Source organism: Lepisma saccharinum, chromosome 1, assembly GCF_977018435.1.
Source record: "Lepisma saccharinum chromosome 1, izLepSacc3.1, whole genome shotgun sequence".
In the NCBI taxonomy this organism is placed as follows: Eukaryota; Metazoa; Arthropoda; class Insecta; order Zygentoma; family Lepismatidae; genus Lepisma; species Lepisma saccharinum.
In genome coordinates, this window is record NC_139229.1 from 103,861,581 (window position 1) to 103,881,116 (window position 19,536).

The following is a 19,536-nucleotide window of genomic DNA, read 5'->3' on the forward strand; positions in this document are numbered from 1 at the left end:
TTGGAACACTCACCGTATAGACCTGGCCTATCGCCATGCGCTTTCCGTATCTTTGGTCCATTGAAAAAGGCATTGAAGGGGCGGCACTTCCACTCGAACAATGTTCCCAACTGCTTCTGATCTCAGCCAAAGGAGTTCTACAGGGTGCGGCAGAACCGACTAAGCAGTTTCTATCGATTACCGCGGGAGCTGTGGTGGGGGTAGACAGTTGCACGTGGTCTGCCTTTGTTCAGGCGTTGACCCCATTTCAGTAGCTAAGATGGTCTGGACCGGTGCACATCGTGGTTTTGCCGTTCGCGTGTATTATGAAAACAACAGATCTGTGATCGCTACACAACGAGCTTTTCGGCGCCAGTTCAACATTCCACGCAACAATGCCGTTCCTAATGCAAACACAATCGTGGGTTCGGCAGTTGGAGGAAACTGGTAGCACTCTAAGAAGAGATACACATGGCTGACGCAGATCCATCAGAAAATGTGCAGCGGGTGAGAACGGCAGTTCAACAATCGCCGCAACGTTCTGCTCGACGACATGCTGTTGTATTGGGGATTTCAGACCGCAGTTTGAGAAGGATTCTGCACTGCGATTTGAAGTTCCATCCTTTCAAAATAATGATTGCTCAAGAATTACGCCCAGCAGACTACGCCAACCGTAAAAATCTGTGTGAGCAAATGCTTGCTCAGATCCCTCCGAATGCAGCTTTTTTCAGTAGTGACGAGGCACATTTTCATCTTTGTGGGTGCGTGAATAAGCAAAACTTTCGCTACTGGGCTGAACATAACCCCCGCATTATTCATGAAAGACCGCAACATTCTCCTAAAGTGACAGTGGGGTGTGCCATATCACAATTTGGCGTGGTAGGCCCTTACTTTTTTTGAGGAGGAAGGAGTGACAGTGACTTCCACATGTTATGTTTCAATGTTGCAAAATTTTCTGCAACCCAGAATGGAGGAGATTGTTGAAGAACATGGACTGGGGGACTTGTGGTTCCAACAGGATGGAGCTACTGCTCACACAGCTCGAATTTCACTTGATGTTTTGAGAGAAATGTTTCCGGGACGCCTCGTCTCTTTGAGGGGTGATGTCCGGTGGCCTGCGCGGTCACCAGATTTGAGCATTTGTGACTACTTTCTTTGGGGATATCTGAAGGAAAAGGTTTTCAAAAGCCGCCCTCACACCCTACCAGAGTTAAAAGAGCGGATTATTGACGAAGTGAATGCCATACCCCGCAATATGTGTGCAAGAGCTGCTCGAAACTTCAGGAATCGTCTACAACAATGTATTGATGCTGACGGCTGCCATCTTGAGGACATTATTTTCAAAACTAAATGAATGTAAAATGGTATATTGTACTAATTTAGAAAACAAATACATTTTTTCTCTATATATCCAGATTTACTTTTTATTGCTCCTTAAAACTGCTTAGTTGGTTCTGCCGCACCCTGTATGAGCAGGGTATATTCACTGCTTGGTGAAACATTGGGACAAGTGCTTGTGTAACTTTGGAGATTTAAGTTTGAAATAAACCTTGTTGATTTCATTATGTGGCCCCTGTTCAGTTTTCATCTGCTCTACCCTTACATTTGTCTGAGGGCTAGTGCTACAAATTTTAACAAATTTGTAGATAATTAGTAGTAGTGTCATTATTAATTTTCTGTGTTTCCCATATGCTCACTTACTTGTTAATGTTGGTAATGAGCACTTGTTAATCCTTACATTAGTTATGTGTATACAAAGAAAGAGACATTATATCACAAATAACTTCAATTACTCAATCATTTGTTGGAGTAGGGCTACTTAATGAACATAAAATTTGAAAAATGCATAAATAAAAACAGCATTGAATGTATTTATGACACTTATTGAGAATTTACACCTACCCTATTTTATTGTACAATTCTTCCTACTGAATATTAATTTATCATGTTAAGGAGTTAAGAATTTTATGAAGTGTAGCTTAATATTTTTTGTGCTTGTTTGCATAAATTGAGCAATCTGGATACCACTGCCAAGCTACACTTAATGTTTTTGATCATCATTATTAAATTTGACTTCTGCCAATGAATAAAACAGTCACTGGACTACCCAAATAAGTTATGTGAATCTTATGCTATGTAAATTTGAGAACAGTTTCTGAATTGCATGGTAGAGTTCTAATCTTGCCTTGCTACCAAAGGTAAATTGATTTCAGGCCAGCATATATAGGGGTCCAACCAGCATTTAGAGATTTGTGTACCCTACGTGCAATTTGTAGCCCCAGTATGACTTTCAACTTTTTTATAAATCTAAAATTAACAAATTGCACGAAGAGTTACAGTCGCCAGGTAGTATGGCACCAGGCAGAAAGTTCCACTTAACACTTATGCTTATCTTAAGTTGAACTTAGTTAAGCAAGACTTTGGGTGGAGATGGTGAAATCTCCTGAGAAATGCTATGCCACAAATTGAGGTAAGTAAGAGGACGAGATGAAAAATAAACAAAAAAAAAAAGACATGTCACTTACCTGTATGTTGCAGCAATTTGCCAAAACGTACTCTAACATCTGCATGATATGGTTGTAATGCCTCGTGGATAATTGAAGCTAATTTACATACAATTTCGGGTCTACGTCTTACTTTCTCAATTGCATTAACAGTTTTTGCAAACTGGTGTTGCTGAATAGTAAAAGAAATGTCTTTACTTAGTTCCTCAAGAGTCACGGGAAGACTGCGGGTTCTTTTGAAGTCACGATGAACCTGTTGATTGTATGGTTTTGGATGTCTTAAGGGCACAGGAGCAGGACACTTAAACACATTATCTGTTTCATAAGTAAAAGAACGTTCTGCACGGAATGGCATTTCCGGAGTGTTCATCGCCTGGGGCACAAATAGCTCGGAGATTGATTTTGACATCAACGGTGGTGGCTGCTTGTACGGTAATGGCAGTGTATTTGAAGGTGGTGTTATTTTATTAATTGGTGGAGGAATCCTGTTCATCTGTGGAGGCATAATGTTCATCCGTGGAGGCATACTGTTCACCCATGGAACAATGTTGTTTGCCTGTTGAGGCATATTGTTCATTCGTGGAACAATGTTTGCCTGTGGAGGCATATTGTTCATTCGTGGAACAACGTTATTTACCTGTGGAGGCATATTGTTCATTCGTGGAACAATGTTTGCCTGTGGAGGCATATTGTTCATTTGTGGAACAATGTTGTTTGCCTGTGGAGGCATATTGTTCATTCGTGGAACAATGTTGTTTGCCTGTGGAGGCATATTGTTCATTCGTGGAACAATGTTGTTCACCTGTGGAGGTGTATTATTCATCCGAGGAACCATATTGTTCATCTGTGGAGCAATGTCATTCATGGCACTGGGAATGAAATTATTACGTTGCACATTTGTCACTTCCATGTATGCATCGGCATTAACAAAATCATTGTATCCTGCATCAGCCAAGCACTGAACAAAAGTCTTCACAAGAGACATATCAATATCTTTCCTGGTGGCAGGAGGAACATTCCTGAATAAACAATGCACCTGCTTCAAACATCGCCTTTCCTGGACTGCATTTTGCATCACTTTACGAAGTACATCTGGTGGAAAGTATCCTTGCTCACGAGCAACCTTTATCAGAATATCCCATTTACATTCCTCATTCTGCAAATCCAGTGACAGGTTCACAAAATCATATAAATTTGTTTTAAAGGCACCAATGTTGACGAGATATATGAATGTATGAAAAATCAGATCATCATTCCTAATGGGACAACGTATGATTGCTCGTATAATGATCTCCCAGGTAAGGCTATATTTTACATGGTTTCTGTGTAGAATTTCCAACAGTGCTTCCAATGCTGCGGAATTTCTCTCGGCTACAAACTTTTCGCAACAATATTCCATGACAATTTTTAGGATGAAATCAGTATAATGTTTTCTTGCAAGGAAGGCTACTAAATTGAGTATCTTTCTTGGATTTTCATGGAGGATTCTCTCCTGTAAATTTATTGGTAACTGAAATAAAAAAGAAAAATTTTCACTGTAATATTTAATAGTATGTGTGTAATTAACACAGTCAGTACAGTCAAGGACAATTCACGTAGCATTGACTCAGAAATGTTAGTGACTTTATCATTACAGTGAAAGCCTGATTCTCAGTTGGTAGATTTTAAATTTTTGCATTTTATACATGTAATTTTCCCAGTCCCCACACAAGAAAATGCAATTATTTTATCCTGGATACATTTTAGTTCCTTATCCACAGGTCACAGGAGGCCCAGTGCTGAAATAAGTGAGGTAGATGTTGCCCCTAGTTAAAAATGTAAGGCAAGGTAAAGTTCCCAGTGCATATAGCACCGTGCCATGGAGGCACATTTAGGGGATGTGGGGGTAGGGCCCCACACATTTGCGATCTTTGCAATTTTGGAGGTGATCACCTCTAGGTGATCTGATGTGGTCTCCTCTAGCCCCAAGGCACTCACTGATTTGAGGCTCGTTGAGCCCCAGAGGTGCTTCATGCAGGGACAAGGCCAGAAAAATCCTGACCTTATATCAGCTCCCGAACACAGGTCTCCTGTGTGACAGTCACACATCCTACCGACTAAACCACCACAGGTCTCTAGTGAAGAAAATATGCATACAGCATCCCCCCCCCCCCCCCAACTCACCCACCCACCTATCCTGAAACTAGATCAAGCATACCTACACCTAGAAATTTTCATTCAAGAACATATAACCAGGGTTCCACTGTAAATAACAAAAAGTACGAACAATATACATACACAGGGTTTGTCCAATAAGTATTGGGATTGATTTTGTCCGGCCAATGGGAAGGGGTGCAGGGCGGTCTTGCGGGATCACGTGAGCTAGGAGACCCAGCTCAGTTGCCTCCGTGGTCATTGGTGTGTGTGTGTGGGTCGTGCCTGAAGTGAAAGTGCTCGCGTTGAGAGTCAAAATGCAGTGAACCATCGAGCAGTGATGTGCCATCAAATTTTGCGTTAAACTGAAGAAATCTGCTACGGAGACTTTCGATATGACCATGAGGCTTACAAGGACGAAGCCATGTCCAGAACCCGAGTTTTTGAGTGTCATAAAAAATTCAAAGATGGCTGGGAAGACTACATCGATCCGAAATGCTGAAAATGTGGCCAAAGTGCGAGAACTTCTGAACAATGATCGCCAGTTAAGTGTTTGCTTGATAGCACAGGAGTTAAACTTACTGAAATCCACTTTGCATTCAATTATGACCGATGATTTGCAAATGCGAAAGGTATGCACGAAGTTGGTGCCGAAGGTTTTGTCAGACAAGCAGAAGGAACACTGTGGGACGATTTGTCGTGAACTGTTGGAACGTATGGAGACCGATCCAAATCTTTTGAACAGAGTAATAACCGGTGACGAAACCTCGATTTTTGAGTACGATCTGGAGACCAAAAGGCAAAGTGCTTAGTGGCACACAAGCACCTCTCCTCGACCAAAAAAAGGCCCGCATGAGCAAATCAAGAGTGAAATTGTTGCTCATAGTCTTTTCTGACGCAAAAGGTGTGGTGCTGGACAAACAGTGAACGGGAATTTTTACGCAGAAGTGCTTGAACTTTTGAGGATTAGGGTCTGCCACATCCGAAGGGAGATCGCCGATTCCTGGCTGCTGCATCATGACAATGCACTGAGTCACACGTCGCTAATTGTGAGGGAGGCACTAGCCAAACACAATTTGGCAATGCTGCCGCAAGCACCCTACAGTTCCTCGGCTCAAAAGAAGCCCGAAAGGACATTGTTTCGGAACAACTGAGGCGGTCGAAGTGGCTTCGACAGGGTGCCTGAACAGCCTTGCGGTTGCCGACTTCCAGGGTGCGTATGAAGAGTGGAAAAAGCACTGGTAGCAGTGTATTGATGCAGGAGGGTCATATTTTGAGGAATATTAACACACTGTAAATATATCTCAATAAATTTATTTTTATGACTTCAGTCCCGATACTTATTGGACAAACCCTGTATATTTCTGATTTTGAAATGAAATAAAGGAAAAAGATTTTGTGAAATAACATGTGACGGAATAGCACATGTGTGATACACGAGACCGCATCTGTGGGAACAAAGCCTGGTAGACTTCAAAGGAACTTCTATGGGGATAATTTCACGTTACCCTTGATTTGCAAGATACTTGACTGCGAGTCTTATCTGCGTATGGATTCTTTGTCATGTAATTGCTGTTCACCTAACTTGAATCCACGTTTAACTAACAAATGCAAAATACGTATTTTTCATTTTTTTTGAAAGCCAAAGGTACGTTGGAAAAGGTAAATGAACCTTTGAAAAGGAACAAATTTTGGTTTTCGTCAAGCTTCTTCAAAGATAATGGTATCGGCTAATATCAGTGCAAAAATATCAACCGATGTATCAGGTAAAGGTAAAGTGTTCCCCTGTGCATAGCACCACGCCATGAAGGCGTATAGGGGGTGTGGGGGTAACGCCCCACACTTTCTTGATCCGGTCGTGAGTGGGGGTGATGTGATCAGCATCACGCCCCTGACCGCCTTTACCCCCCAGGGTTTCCCCCAGGTACCCATGTTATTCGACGCTGGGTGGGCGCCGGGGCCGCTTCCACCGTTAGAAAAGTTCCCGGATTTGAACCGGCCGGGGATCGAACCCGGGACCTTGAGCATGGTAGTCATAAAAGGAAACACTCACCGGAGACAGTAGAAAAATTCAAAATTTTCACTAACTTCGTAGCATCATCGGTGTGAGGAGAAAGAGACGGAACCGGAAGTTGGGGCCCTGCAGAGTTGTCAGGTCCCCATCGAAGAAGAAGCTGTGCGTAGAACGAAAAAAAAAACTGTTTCGTCACCAGGCTCATCGGAAACTGTGTGTGGGCAGGATGGGTCAGGAGGGATGAGGTATGTTGGAGGGTGGGATGAGGTGGGTTAAGGTACGGACGGTACTGGTTGGCCTTGTTCAGGCCAGGTGGAGTGGTTGCACTCATGGCCAATATATAGGCTCTCTCCCATCTTTTGCGAAAAGAGGTGTTGGCTGGTTGGGGTAGGAGATGGATGATCGCTACCCGGAAGCAGTCATTGAAAGGGATGTTGTGGTGGTTGGTGTGGATGGCGACAGTGAAGTCCAGGTTGTGGGTGGAGGAGCGGTGGTTATTGATGCGGAGGTTGAGGGCAGTAGATGTTTCCCCCAGGTAAAAATAATCACATATGTTGCAGGTAAGGATGCAGATTAGGTTTGAGGCATGGCAGGTCCCTATGGGATGGAGGGTAAATTTGCCAGTGGCTGTGTGCACCTGAAGGGTGTGAGAGGTAATGAGGATGGGGCAGGTCTTGCACCTGGGGCGGTTGCATTTATGGGCAGGGGGGTGTTGACGAGAACATCTTCATGCTCTGTACACATGGAGAACCATCCTTGTCAGTCTTTCTGGACCAATTTAACCACTTCCGTCCCCTAAAATTCACCTGGACATACTCCCCCAACCAGATCACCTTCCTGGATGTGGATGTGCACATCGAGGGAGGACACCTGACTACCTCCATCCACATAAAACCCACCAACCAAATGCAATACCTACACTTCTCCAGCTCCCACCCATTCCACACCAAAAAAGCCATTCCATTCTCTCTGGCCCTCAGGGGACAGCACCTGAACACTTCACCCACCTCCCGCCAGAATTATAACCTCCGCCTACACCAGGCCCTGGTCAACCGTGATTATCCCTCCATCCTGGTCACCAAGCAAATATCGCGAGCTGCCTCACACACCACCACCACCAAGAAAACTGCTGCCACCAACCCACCTGCACTCATCACCCAATATCATCCCCACCTCAACCAAATCAGGCACACACTACACTCTCTTCTCCCAATTCTCCACAGTGATCCTGAAACCAAAAACATATTTCCCAACAAACCCAGAGTGGTTTTCAAACACCACCACCCCCCCCCCCCCCAACCTCCGAAACATCCTGGTCCACAACACTCCTTCACCTCACATCCAACACCCCCCTGCCCATAAATGCAACCGCCCCAGGTGCAAGACCTGCCCCATCCTCATTACCACTCACACCCTCCAGGTGCACACAGCCACTGGCAAATTTACCCTCCATCCCAAGGGGACCTACCATGCCTCAAACCTAATCTACATCCTCACCTGCAACATCTGTGATGATTTTTACCTGGGGGAAACATCTAATGCCCTCAACCTCCGCATCAATAACCACCGCTCCTCCACCCACAACCTGGACTTCATTGTCGCCCTCCACACCAACCACCAAAACATCCCTTTCACTGACTGCTTCCGGGTAGCGATCATCCATCTCCTACCCCAACCAGCCAACACCTCTGTTCGCAAAAGATGGGAGAGAGCCTATATATTGGCCATGAGTGCAAAAACTCCACCTGGCCTGAACAAGGTCAACCAGTAACGTCCCTACCTTAACCAACCTCATTCCTCTGTCCCTCCCAACCCAAACTGCCCACACACAGTTTCCGACGAGCATGGTGACAAAACTGTTTTTTTTTTGTTCTACGCACAGCTTCTTCTTCGATGGGGACCTGGCAACTCCTCACACCAATGATGCTACGAAGTTAGCGAAAATTTTGAATTTTTCTACTGTCCGGTGAGTGTTTCCTTTTACCTTCTTTGATTTTTATATATATTTGTGTAAGCTTGTTTTTCCCTTCTTCTAAGTAGATACCTAAAAAAAAATCTCCAGTTTGCCTCTTGGCCCGCAGAGTGTAAAATATTAAATATTTGGCCCTTTACAAAAAATGTTTGCTGACCCCTGACATATGGTGTGAAATACCCATTTTTGATGATAAAGTATACTCATCACTTAGTTGTCTGCATGTTAGTGACAATAAATCTTCAATCAAGGGATATGCTAGATTAATGACATACAAATATTACATGCATTAACTATGCAAAATGTAACTGATAGAATACCTCATGAAGTAAGTTGCAGCCTGCTACGCTGCAAGGATCTCCACATTTCAAGAATTTCAGACAGTATTCATTCACGTTAAAAATATAATTCCTCTCATGTACAGGTGGAACTGAAAATAAGGAAAGAAAGTTATTGAATATCATTTATTAATGTGTAATAAAAGAAACGAGAGTGGTTAGCATTTAAAAAAAAAAAAACTACTACTTTGTTAATTTATTTTAAGTAAAGTAGTGAAATCTCAGGGAAACTCCAGATGATTGAAATTTTTCATGATGTACAGCAATCTGTTGGGGGGATATGCCCACTCAGTGGCATTTTTGTCATTTCATTTTGGCAGTTAGTATGCAAATATGTATATAGGCTTGTCATTCTTTCTCTCAACTGGCTCATCACTCTCTTCCCAAACCGGCTCGTCTAGTTCCGGTCTAAAAACATAGCTGTTATTTTTTTTACAAACATTTGTTTACATTAAAACCTGGTAGGTCGAATAGGAGAATGAAACAAGTGACAGAGAAGAGGCGAGTACAAAGGAGAAAAGACTCCTGGCTTCCCTGAAGGTGTCATCCTAGTGATTAACGTCATAGTCTTGTAATTTAAGAGTCTCGGGTGGAGAACAAAACATAAAACTTAACCATGAGAAATAATATTAGTGGTAGTGCCAGAATTTCTGGTGTGGGTAGGGACACATTTTGTAACACACACACACTTATCTGAGAAGGGACATTTTTGGTTTCCGGTCATCTGACACAGAGGGTTTGCTATTTTTTACGAAACAGAAATTTTTCACTTCAGAGACTATGTTTAAAATTGGTAACAGTTTCATACATCGGAGACACATTTCTTCAATTTTACACAAGAAACTACTTACGGAAATGAGTTTCTCGAAGGTTTACAACGTTAGTCGAGGTATTTTCTTTCATCGTGGAATATATTTGACCGGGAAATCATGTATTTTTCAAGAGAAATAGCTCACCGACGCCCAATTGCCATTGCTTTCATTTGCTTGCCCTACGAGAACCACATGCTGCGTATGTTTGATGATGTAAGCCCCTGTCAGTGTTTCAAACCCCCATTTTTTTTACTATGCTTGCCTAACACAACCAAACCTAACCTAACCTTATCGGAAATGGTTTGTGGGGCTATCCATAAATGGTTTGTGAGGCTATCCGTCAGCTACCCGGGCTATACGTCAGCTACCCATGCATAATGTATAATTTCCACCAGTGACGAACTATCGGTGAAGAAGGTTGAAACACTGCATACCCACAACTTGAGTCAAGATGTGCCCGCCATATTGTGTGTTCGGAAGCAAAAAAAGGAATAAAAAAAAGCACTCAGAATGTGAAAAATAGAGTTTGTTCTCGTGTAAAAAGCATAATGGTATCTTGAACTATGTTCCGCAATACACAATTGGTAAGTACGAACCATGTGAAACACAAAATATCCGATTTTAATGTGTCTCCGATCTATGAAACTGTTACCTTAAAATTTAAGCTACTTTATCAAATCAACTAAGAATTACATTTCCATTAACATTCTTTGAAATTGTGCATGTTACATACTGTTCATTTAATTTACTTGAATTTGTTTATGTAAGCATATTTCTTCTGTGGTATATTGTAAGGTACGGTATAAAAATACACACTCCTAGCATGGTTGAGTACATGTTTGCTGAATACACGGACATGATCCTTGTGTATGGCGCAGCAGAAGGGAATGATATAGCAGCTCGTCGGCTGTATCAAGAGTGTTATCCACAACGTGAGACTCAATCGCATACTCTTTTTACGCAAAGTCGCTCCAAGAACAAGGTACCTTTACAGCCGACAGGAAGGACTGTGGTGCTCCAAAGAGACGCCGCATGCCCGAATTGGAAGAGGCTATACTGCACCATGTTGAACGGACCCGTCAACAAGTACGTGAATGATTGCGCATGCAATGGGTGTTTCTCGCAGCATTGTCTGGGAGGTTATGCATGAGCAACACCTACATCCTTACCATTACCAAAGGTACAGGCTTTGAGACCAGCCGATTTTGTACCACGTGTTAACTTCTGCACTGCTGCATCCACGAGCCCGAGTTTCCATGTCGAGTTCTGTTCACAGATGAATGTAAATTCACTAGGAAGTGTGTCCTCAATTCTCGAAACAGCCATATGTCTGGGCAGACAAAAACCTTCATGCGACACATGTCCGGGGATTCAAGCACAGATTTGCTATCAATGTGTGGGCAGGTCATGCGATCGGGCCGTACCTTCTTCCAGCCAGGCTAACGGGTGCCGTGTACTTGATCTTCCTACAGAAAGTATTGGCCCTGTTCTTGGATGCTGTGCCATTGAACGTCCATCGGGAACTGTGGTTCAGCACGATGGTGCACCGCCTCACATTACACGTGAAGTTCGGAGCAGTGGTATATGCTGAGTCTAAGACCTGGACTAGCTCATTATGAAACCTGGTTCTAGGCTATGGAGAAGGGGAGAAGACTAGGCTCAATCTTGACATCTTCAAGGAAACCACGTTGTCATCCCAACGCTAGTCAGGTTGCAAACTTATAAAAATTCAGGTTGCCAACTCCTAAGAATTCAGGTTACCAACTCCCAAGAATTCAGATTGCCAACTCCCAAGAATTCAGATTGCCAACTCCCAAGAATTCAGATTGCAAACTCCCAAGAATTCAGATTGCAAACTCCCAAGAATTCAGATTGCCAACTCCTAAGAATTCAGGTTACCAACTTCAGAATTGCTATTATCTTCTTTTTGAAATCAGGTTAATTCACACAGTTTCTAATCGATTCTTCTTCAGTATTTTACTTTCAAGGTTTCAGGCTTCGCAGATAGCCTAGCGAGCCTGGAATATACGCTCCTGGTTCGGAGACATCTTAACCGAAGATTCGGGTGAAGATGGATAGCCCGAGGTGGTCCAACCGCATGGCCCCCACGATCGCCGGATTTAACGCCATTGGACTATTTCTTGTGGGGTCGTATTATGAAGAGTATGGTGTACGAGACTCCTGTAGAGACAGAGGAAGAACTGCTGGCTCAAGTTATGGTCGCTGCACAAGAGATTGATGGGACACCAGGTGTGATGGAGCGAGTGTACCAGAACATGATTCATCGGTACAATGTGTGCAATGACGTTGGTGGTCGTCACATCGAGCCACTGTTGTAGTTGAGCAGTGCCGTATGCGACAAATCCAGTGCTGAAGACAGAAACAAATTCTTGTGTTCTACTGTCGACACAAGTGTTATTGTGATCAATGAATAGTAAGTTTCATTTTCATTCCCTTGGGATTGTTACCAAATAAATTTGTCTGTATTATGTATTGAGTCACACGTCATTCAATTCTGGACTTTACGTAACACCTCATTTGACATGGTTGTAATAAATGATTACACTTTAGGTCATCAGGTGATCATCTGACATCATGTACTGCCTACCCGGTTGTATACCAACACAGGCACATCCGACACATTGTCATGGTTGTAGCATGTAAAGGGTACGTTTCTGGACATGGGTTCCTCTTCCAAATATTGTCTACTCAGTCCCCTCTAATAGCCCTAGGAGTTTGTACGGGGAATTTCCAAGCACCCTGTATATAAACAATATAGCTCTTGAAAAAAATGCATGTTTGAAGGATGGATATGTCAAGAATATATTAAACTTGATTTGATATAATTTGTTATTTGGTGTCACTTTTCTGCCACTAGTCATCAAAACAGGTCAATACCATAATACACTCTCAAAATCATTAAATATATGTATATGTATGTATAGAATCTCCTATTTTATTTTTCTTATATTGTATTTGTATTTATGTATGAATATTGGAAATTAAAAAGGCAGGGGAACCGTTTAAATTCAGGAAACTGACATCCTGGTTTATTTTAGGGCACCAGGACACTAAGTGTATAGCCTCGAATGTATGCATGTAGAGGCAGGCTTACTTCAAGGGTTCATCCCCTCCCTTTCTATTCTGTTGCTTGGTCAATCCCTAGAGGCATGCATATTTTGTTTTTGACAAAAACACGAAATGTGAAATAACACATTCTAAATAACACATTCTAATGTTAATTTTTCATGTTTCTGAAAGGTGTGAGGTGCATTTTTCCTGCCCTGTTTTGTCATGAAATAATGGGAAATTAACTGCAAAATGCGAAATAAGACTCTAAAACATGAAATTTTGAGTTTCTTAACCAACGCGACACTTTCTGAAGTCAGAATTATCCTGCGAGTCATGCAATTTATGGAAAATTGATAAATTCTGCTGTAAATATTTGAGAAGCAAAAATGGACCAATTTGTACAGGAATAAACTTAATATTCTGGTAACAACATAAATGTGCTATTAGAATGAATATGCTTATTTTGTGTAGTAAGTGCAGTTTTTATATCAAATTTGGGAATACATTCACATTTTTAAAGCTAAAATGTAATTTTATATACTAGGCCTTGAGCCAGGCAAGTTGTTGGTACCACTCGGGGGGGATGGGTTGTAATATGATTTTTTGGTAAGGTTGGGATGCCTAGAGATGGAAAATAGGTGATAGCATGTCATAACTCTTTGGCTTCTGTGTGTTATCACTCCATCTCCCAGATACCTTGATGTAAATAGAAAGTTGTGATAATTTTTAATATTTTGACTTTTACTATTAGAAATGACAATTACAGTAATTCTGATCTAATTAAATAATGAGGATGATAATAATTAAGTTTAAAATAATTACACTAATTAAAATGTGAATATTTTAATAATATAATTGACAAGTTGGATGGGAATTAACACCATTACTGGATTCAATTGGCTATTTTCCCATCATTAATGCAGATATATCTGAATTGAAAACTGAAGTGTGCAGCTGTGAGAATGACAGTAGCAGTTCAAGGACAGTGTAAGAGTTCATTAAGGAACGTGGGCAAGTGGTACAATGCCTCTACAGTGCGATTTATCTGAATCAGTAGCCCTTGGAGTGTCTCAAAGTGACATTTCTCGCCTGTAGATTTGGTTCCAAACAACTGGAAATGCATGACGAATGCAAGGTCAGTCAAGTTCGTTCCCAAGCAACAACAGCAAGAGACCACGGGTACCTCTTGTAAATAACTGATTGGAACAGACGACAGAATGCAACGAAACTACACATGCAATAGGGCGCGGGTGTCATCTCAAACAGTCTGCAATCGCCTTCTTAAAGAAGGCCTCTATGCATATAGACTCATGGAGTGTGTTCCATCACCTTACAGTTTTCAGGCTGTAGAAACTTGGCTGAGGAACATCGCAATTGGGGCCACAATAAATGAGATTGAGCACTGTACTGCGATGAGTTGCGGTTCATCCTCCAGCCTTACAATAGACATACTTTATCTGGAGGGAATGTGGAACACGATATAACCCTGCGTTTGTGCAAAAAACATTCTATAATGGAGGTGGTGGACTGATGGTGTGGGCTGGAATCAAAAATGTGGGACGTACGGACATCCATGTCATCAAAAATTGTAGTTTGACAGCCCTTAGATATGAGGACGAGAACCTCAGATCTCTTGCCATGTCGTGCACAGATGCAATAGGTGATAGTTTCCTTTGCTCATCCTCACAGCATTCTGTTAGTGCACAACGTGCCCGAGGACGAGGGAATAGAGAGCATGGAGTGACCAGCGTGATTACTGGACTTAAATCCCATAGAGAATGTCTGAGATGCACTTGGCAGATGCATTCTAGGCAGGATGTCACCTCCCTCAACTCTTCCAGAGCTGAAATTGCCCAAGCTCTCATCGAGCCCATGCCACACAGATGTACAGTGGTGTTGGCAGTTTGATATTACACACCATACTAGGGGTGAGTTACTGCTGTGACCCTGTCCGTTTCTGAGCTGTTCTATTGATAGACACATTGCTCTATAGTGACGCACATCATGTGAGCATTGGTTCAGGCGACTGTAGGGTCTTTCTGTTACCTGTACTAATCCATACTCTACTGTATCTGTTCTCTGAATGTTCTTTCAGTTGCATCAACATGGTTTTCGTCTAGTTCTTCCTGTTCCTCTCTTGATTCAAGACGAAGGAAGTGGATAGTAATGGCAAGTCAATTATCAGACAAGGCACAATTTGGATGAATTATTGTGACAGCACAGAATTGGAATCTTCAAACGGGCTTTCTCTTAGAACCATTATCATGGTCATTAGATACATACTTGCAGAAAAATGTTATCCCCCCTGAGGAAATATCTGGAAATTTAGCCACGGCGATAGATGGTATGGCTCTTATTCAGAGAAAAAGAAGAGTCTGTTTTGATTGATTGTTGTTTTAAGTCCACCTTATGTACAGAAAGGCTAATCGGGACTGGACCTACAGCTTAAAGTGGGATCTGAACCACTATGCACTTCCACAGGTATCGAACCCGGTGGATTGGATGGAATGGCAGTCAGCACCTCAAACTATTTTAGATCTACTAGCTTGCAACACCATTAGAAACTGCCTCCCTGAGGTGCAGTGGTAGCGTCAACACCTTGTAATCAAGGTGTCCCAGGTTCAATACCCGGTGGAGGCACATAGTTGTTCGGACTCCACTTTAAACTGTAGGTCCAGTCCCAATTAGCCATACTGTGCATAAAGTGGACTTGAAATACCAATTCAATCAACCAACTAATCCATTAGAAACTACAAACTGCCAACGTGTGTCTTCTGTCTAAATAACATCAGGTGCACTGACAAGTGCAGACTACCCACATGCAAAAATCAATGAGTGATGATACCTATTCAGAAGATTATGATGATGATGAATGTAAATAATAAAATTTTGTTAAATTATAACATAAATGCATATTTAAGATTTAGCCACTATTATTATTGAAAATTGTAAGTAAAACTTATGACTTTAATCTATGTCAGTATATAAGCAATATATTAAAGTTTTATTATTATTGTATGATTATATTAATATTATTACACTTTTAATTATAATTATAAAATAACATTGAATTTAATAAGTCTGTTGAAATTAAATTTATTTATTCAAATATTGTGATGAATTTACATGCTATTCAAAAAAAAATATGAAAAACCATTATTTTTAAGTTATTGTTACTAATTCAATAATATTAGATAAAAAGCAAAGAGTTATGACATGCTATCACACATTTTCCAGCTCCAGGCATCTAGACCTTGCAAAAAAATCATGAGAACCCGTCCCCCAGAGTGGTACCGATCACCTAAATTTGATTCCTGACTCATGGACTATACTGCATTTTCACCGCTATAACAGTGAAATTTTATTTTGTTTACTGCTTTTGAACCCGAACCTGACTGTTTCTGTATCAAATTTTTGCTTTTTTATTTACCAAAAATATGTGCCTCTATCAATCCCATATCCTTGAACCATCTATTTGGGAGATATGTCCTCCAATGAAAGCTCAAAGGAGCAAATAACTTCCCTACTTCCCTTCCAAGTTACAGTTCAAACTAACAACCCACTTAAGAGTTGAATATAAGAAACTACAAAAAAAAAAAGTAATAAAATCGTTACTTATACTAAGTACACAGGTTTGATACAGCTGCACCCACAATATTAGTTGTTTTTTTGGTCTGATTTGTTGTTTTGAGTCCACTTTGTGCACAGATAGGCTAATCGGGACTGGGCCTACAGTTTAAAGTGGGATCCGAACCACTATGTGCCCCCACCGGGTATCGAACCTGGAACCCCTTAATTACAAGGTGACAACGTTACCACTACGCCATAGGGGATGCCCCACAATATTAGTAAACAAGTATCTAAATAATTAGCATAATAATAACAATTATACGAAGGACATTCCGAAAGTAAGTTTAGTCATTTTTTTCACAAGGAAGTTGTATTACAAAGTGAAAACACACTGCCATAAAAAAAGACAATCTTTCCTGGCGGGAGGAGCGAGAGCAGTGAAATGCACAGTGGTGCATGTGCAGTGTGCCAAAGAATAGAGATAAGCAGACCAACGTGCCCGAGCGCATTAGAGTGCAAACCAGTATGGCAGAAAGACGTGTGCTGGAAACGTGGTCAGAGATGGAAGTGTGGCATGCTATTTCCACACACTAAGCAAACTGAAGTCCGCCATTCGACGCAAGAAACCAGGGCTCTTGAGTCGAGGGGTTTTGTTCTTGGACGACACCCAACACAGCAAGGGTCACTGCAGAACACATTCATTGTCTGGGATGGGAGAGATTGAATCACTCGGCCTACAGCCCCGATCTTGCCCCATCACACTTCCACCTTTTTCCTGCGTTGAAGTCAGCACTATCGGGACGTCGATTCGGAAGCAATGAAGAGGTGCAACAGGCTGTGAAGAACTCCCTTAAATCGCTGGGCACAGATTTTTACCAGGAGGGTTTCTTTAAATTGATTTCACGATATGACAAATGTATCAATGTCAGTGGCGACTATGTGGAAAAATAGCCAAAATAATGTATTTTGTTATGACATTGTATTCTTCTGTTTATAATAAAGCTTCCCTGTGAAAAAAAATGACAAAACTTTCTTTTGAAACGTCACTTGTAATAAGAAAAACCCTTTTGACTTGAACTGGGGGCAGGGTAACAATGTTTCAGAAAATATTAAAAACATTAATTTGAAGTAGTTTCTCTTACCATTAGATGCAACTTTCTTTTCAGAAGTATATTTTATCCTAGTCTTATTGGTGGGAGAACTTAATACCTTCGTAGTTTCAGTTGATATTTCTTCCCTACTTGTAGGCACTGGTGATCCAGGTTGTTCTACATGCTGAAACATTATGAAGGATTATTTTAATACAATGTACACAAACACTTTTCACAAATTAGATATATGTGCATTGATTTTTCTGCCAACATTTGAATGTGAGGCTCGTATGCTAAGAAAAATTAAGAATTATTATTATAAATGGAGACAGATCGGTTAGAAAACAAAAGTTGATATACCTACTACAACCAGTTCTGGCTGAAAAGAAACATAAGTATTTAATAAATATCTCTACAGTGTGTAAACCATTTCAAGGTTATTTTTCGACACTTCCAGGTTCTGAAATACATTGACTCACTCAAATGCAATGAGATCAGTCAAGGGACTGGCTGGATACGTAAATTTTCCCCTTAAAATGCTGCTGTAATCATAGTCACAATATTGGTGACTTTCTCCACTTTGATTTCAGAGGTTGGTAATATGAAAGTTGCGAGCAAAATATAAGGTCTAAAAAACATTCATGCCCCAATTCAACTGGAGATGGTACTGAAACTAGACGATACTTGGCAGTTCTTTTTTTTTGTCTCATCTCATGTATGAAGAAGTTTGTCTTGTTCTCATCTCAAGCTGTAAATGGTTGCCTCCACTGCATCAATCAAATTATTTGAAGGGGAGAGGTACAGTTTGGATGAAAGCACTTAGGAGGGGTACTGTACCACAGTTCAAAAATTTAGAGGGTACATGTACTCCTGTACACCCATGAAGTTCTTCCTTCTCTTTGTACATTTAGATATATCATCTGAAACTAGGAACATCTTCCGTGACCAAACTGTACGTCTGAAACAATAGGTTTTTTTTCCAGTGGAGGGGAATTACTAAGCACAGCATGAAACCTACACAGATACAGCTTTCAAATGGTAAGGCCTTTCTGGCTGTAGGGAGGGGGAACAGGCTAATGGTGTGGGCTGTTGATTTGCATCCAAGGACAAAGATTTGCATGTAAAAAATGTACTTTTCTTACATTCAACATTTTTGTTTTTCTCAGAAAGAAAAAGTAACAAATAATCAATTCTTTTTCTGAGAGAGAAGGCTGTAACAGTCAATATTTGTAAAACTAAATATGCTGACCAAGGCAGTAATTTATTTTATTAAAAACATAAACAAAAGTACTTTTGTACTTGATACAGAGTCTGAAGAAGACCTTGCTAGAAGGTTGAAACAAAACGTTAAGTTTAGTTTATGTTTTTAATAAAATAAATTACTGCCTTGGTCAGCATATTTAGTTTTTCATAATCATGGAAACAAGGCTTAATGGTGTTATAGTCAATATTTAGACAGCATTACCAGCCTTCAAGCACCAATGTTGTCTATGGAAGATGAAGCAAAAAATTTTTCGTGGAAAAAAATATATTTCTTCATACTTCATTTTCTTTTTACTTGCTAAAACATGTGTGTCTTTCATGAACATAATATTTGAGTACAATCTATGTTGAATTGTTTCATTTGGATCATTTTACTTCACATTTTTGCCACAGTTTGGTAATGGTGAAGATGAGGAAGAGTGATGATATGATGAAAATGATGAACGGATGCTCACAAAGAACATCTATGCTCAAACTGGGATTCAAACCAAGTACCCTTGGCTTTGTAGCACACTGTACTGACCTCTCTGCCTTGTGCCAGCCAATATATGTTGAACAAAAAAAGGAATGATTCATAACTCTATTGTTCTTAGTGTACGAGATACTAAATTTTATTTAGAGCAGATCATTACAAATTTCGTCCTAAAACCAGGTGTGGCATTCAAGTTAATACTGGAAAATACAATCTCAGCATCTGAGGATTAATTTCACTTTTCTGAACTCTTGACATAAAAGCAAAGCAGTGTTGTCAGCTTAAGGAAGAATTCCACAAAATTGCTTCCTAGCGA

At 41.0% G+C, this 19,536-nt stretch overlaps 1 protein-coding gene across 1 annotated transcript in view; it reads right to left on the reverse strand.

The window, feature by feature from the left end:
* The window catches only part of LOC145998900 (uncharacterized), a 94,970-nt gene that overhangs the window by 48,439 nt on the left and 26,995 nt on the right, over window positions 1–19,536 (reverse strand). Inside the window, exons 5-7 of the mRNA XM_083135644.1 lie at window positions 17,537–17,669; window positions 8,923–9,032; window positions 2,505–3,993 (exon numbers count right to left, since the gene is read on the reverse strand). Coding sequence (XP_082991770.1) covers window positions 2,505–3,993; window positions 8,923–9,032; window positions 17,537–17,669 — 1,732 coding nt within the window. The remainder of the gene's footprint in view (window positions 1–2,504; window positions 3,994–8,922; window positions 9,033–17,536; window positions 17,670–19,536) is intronic.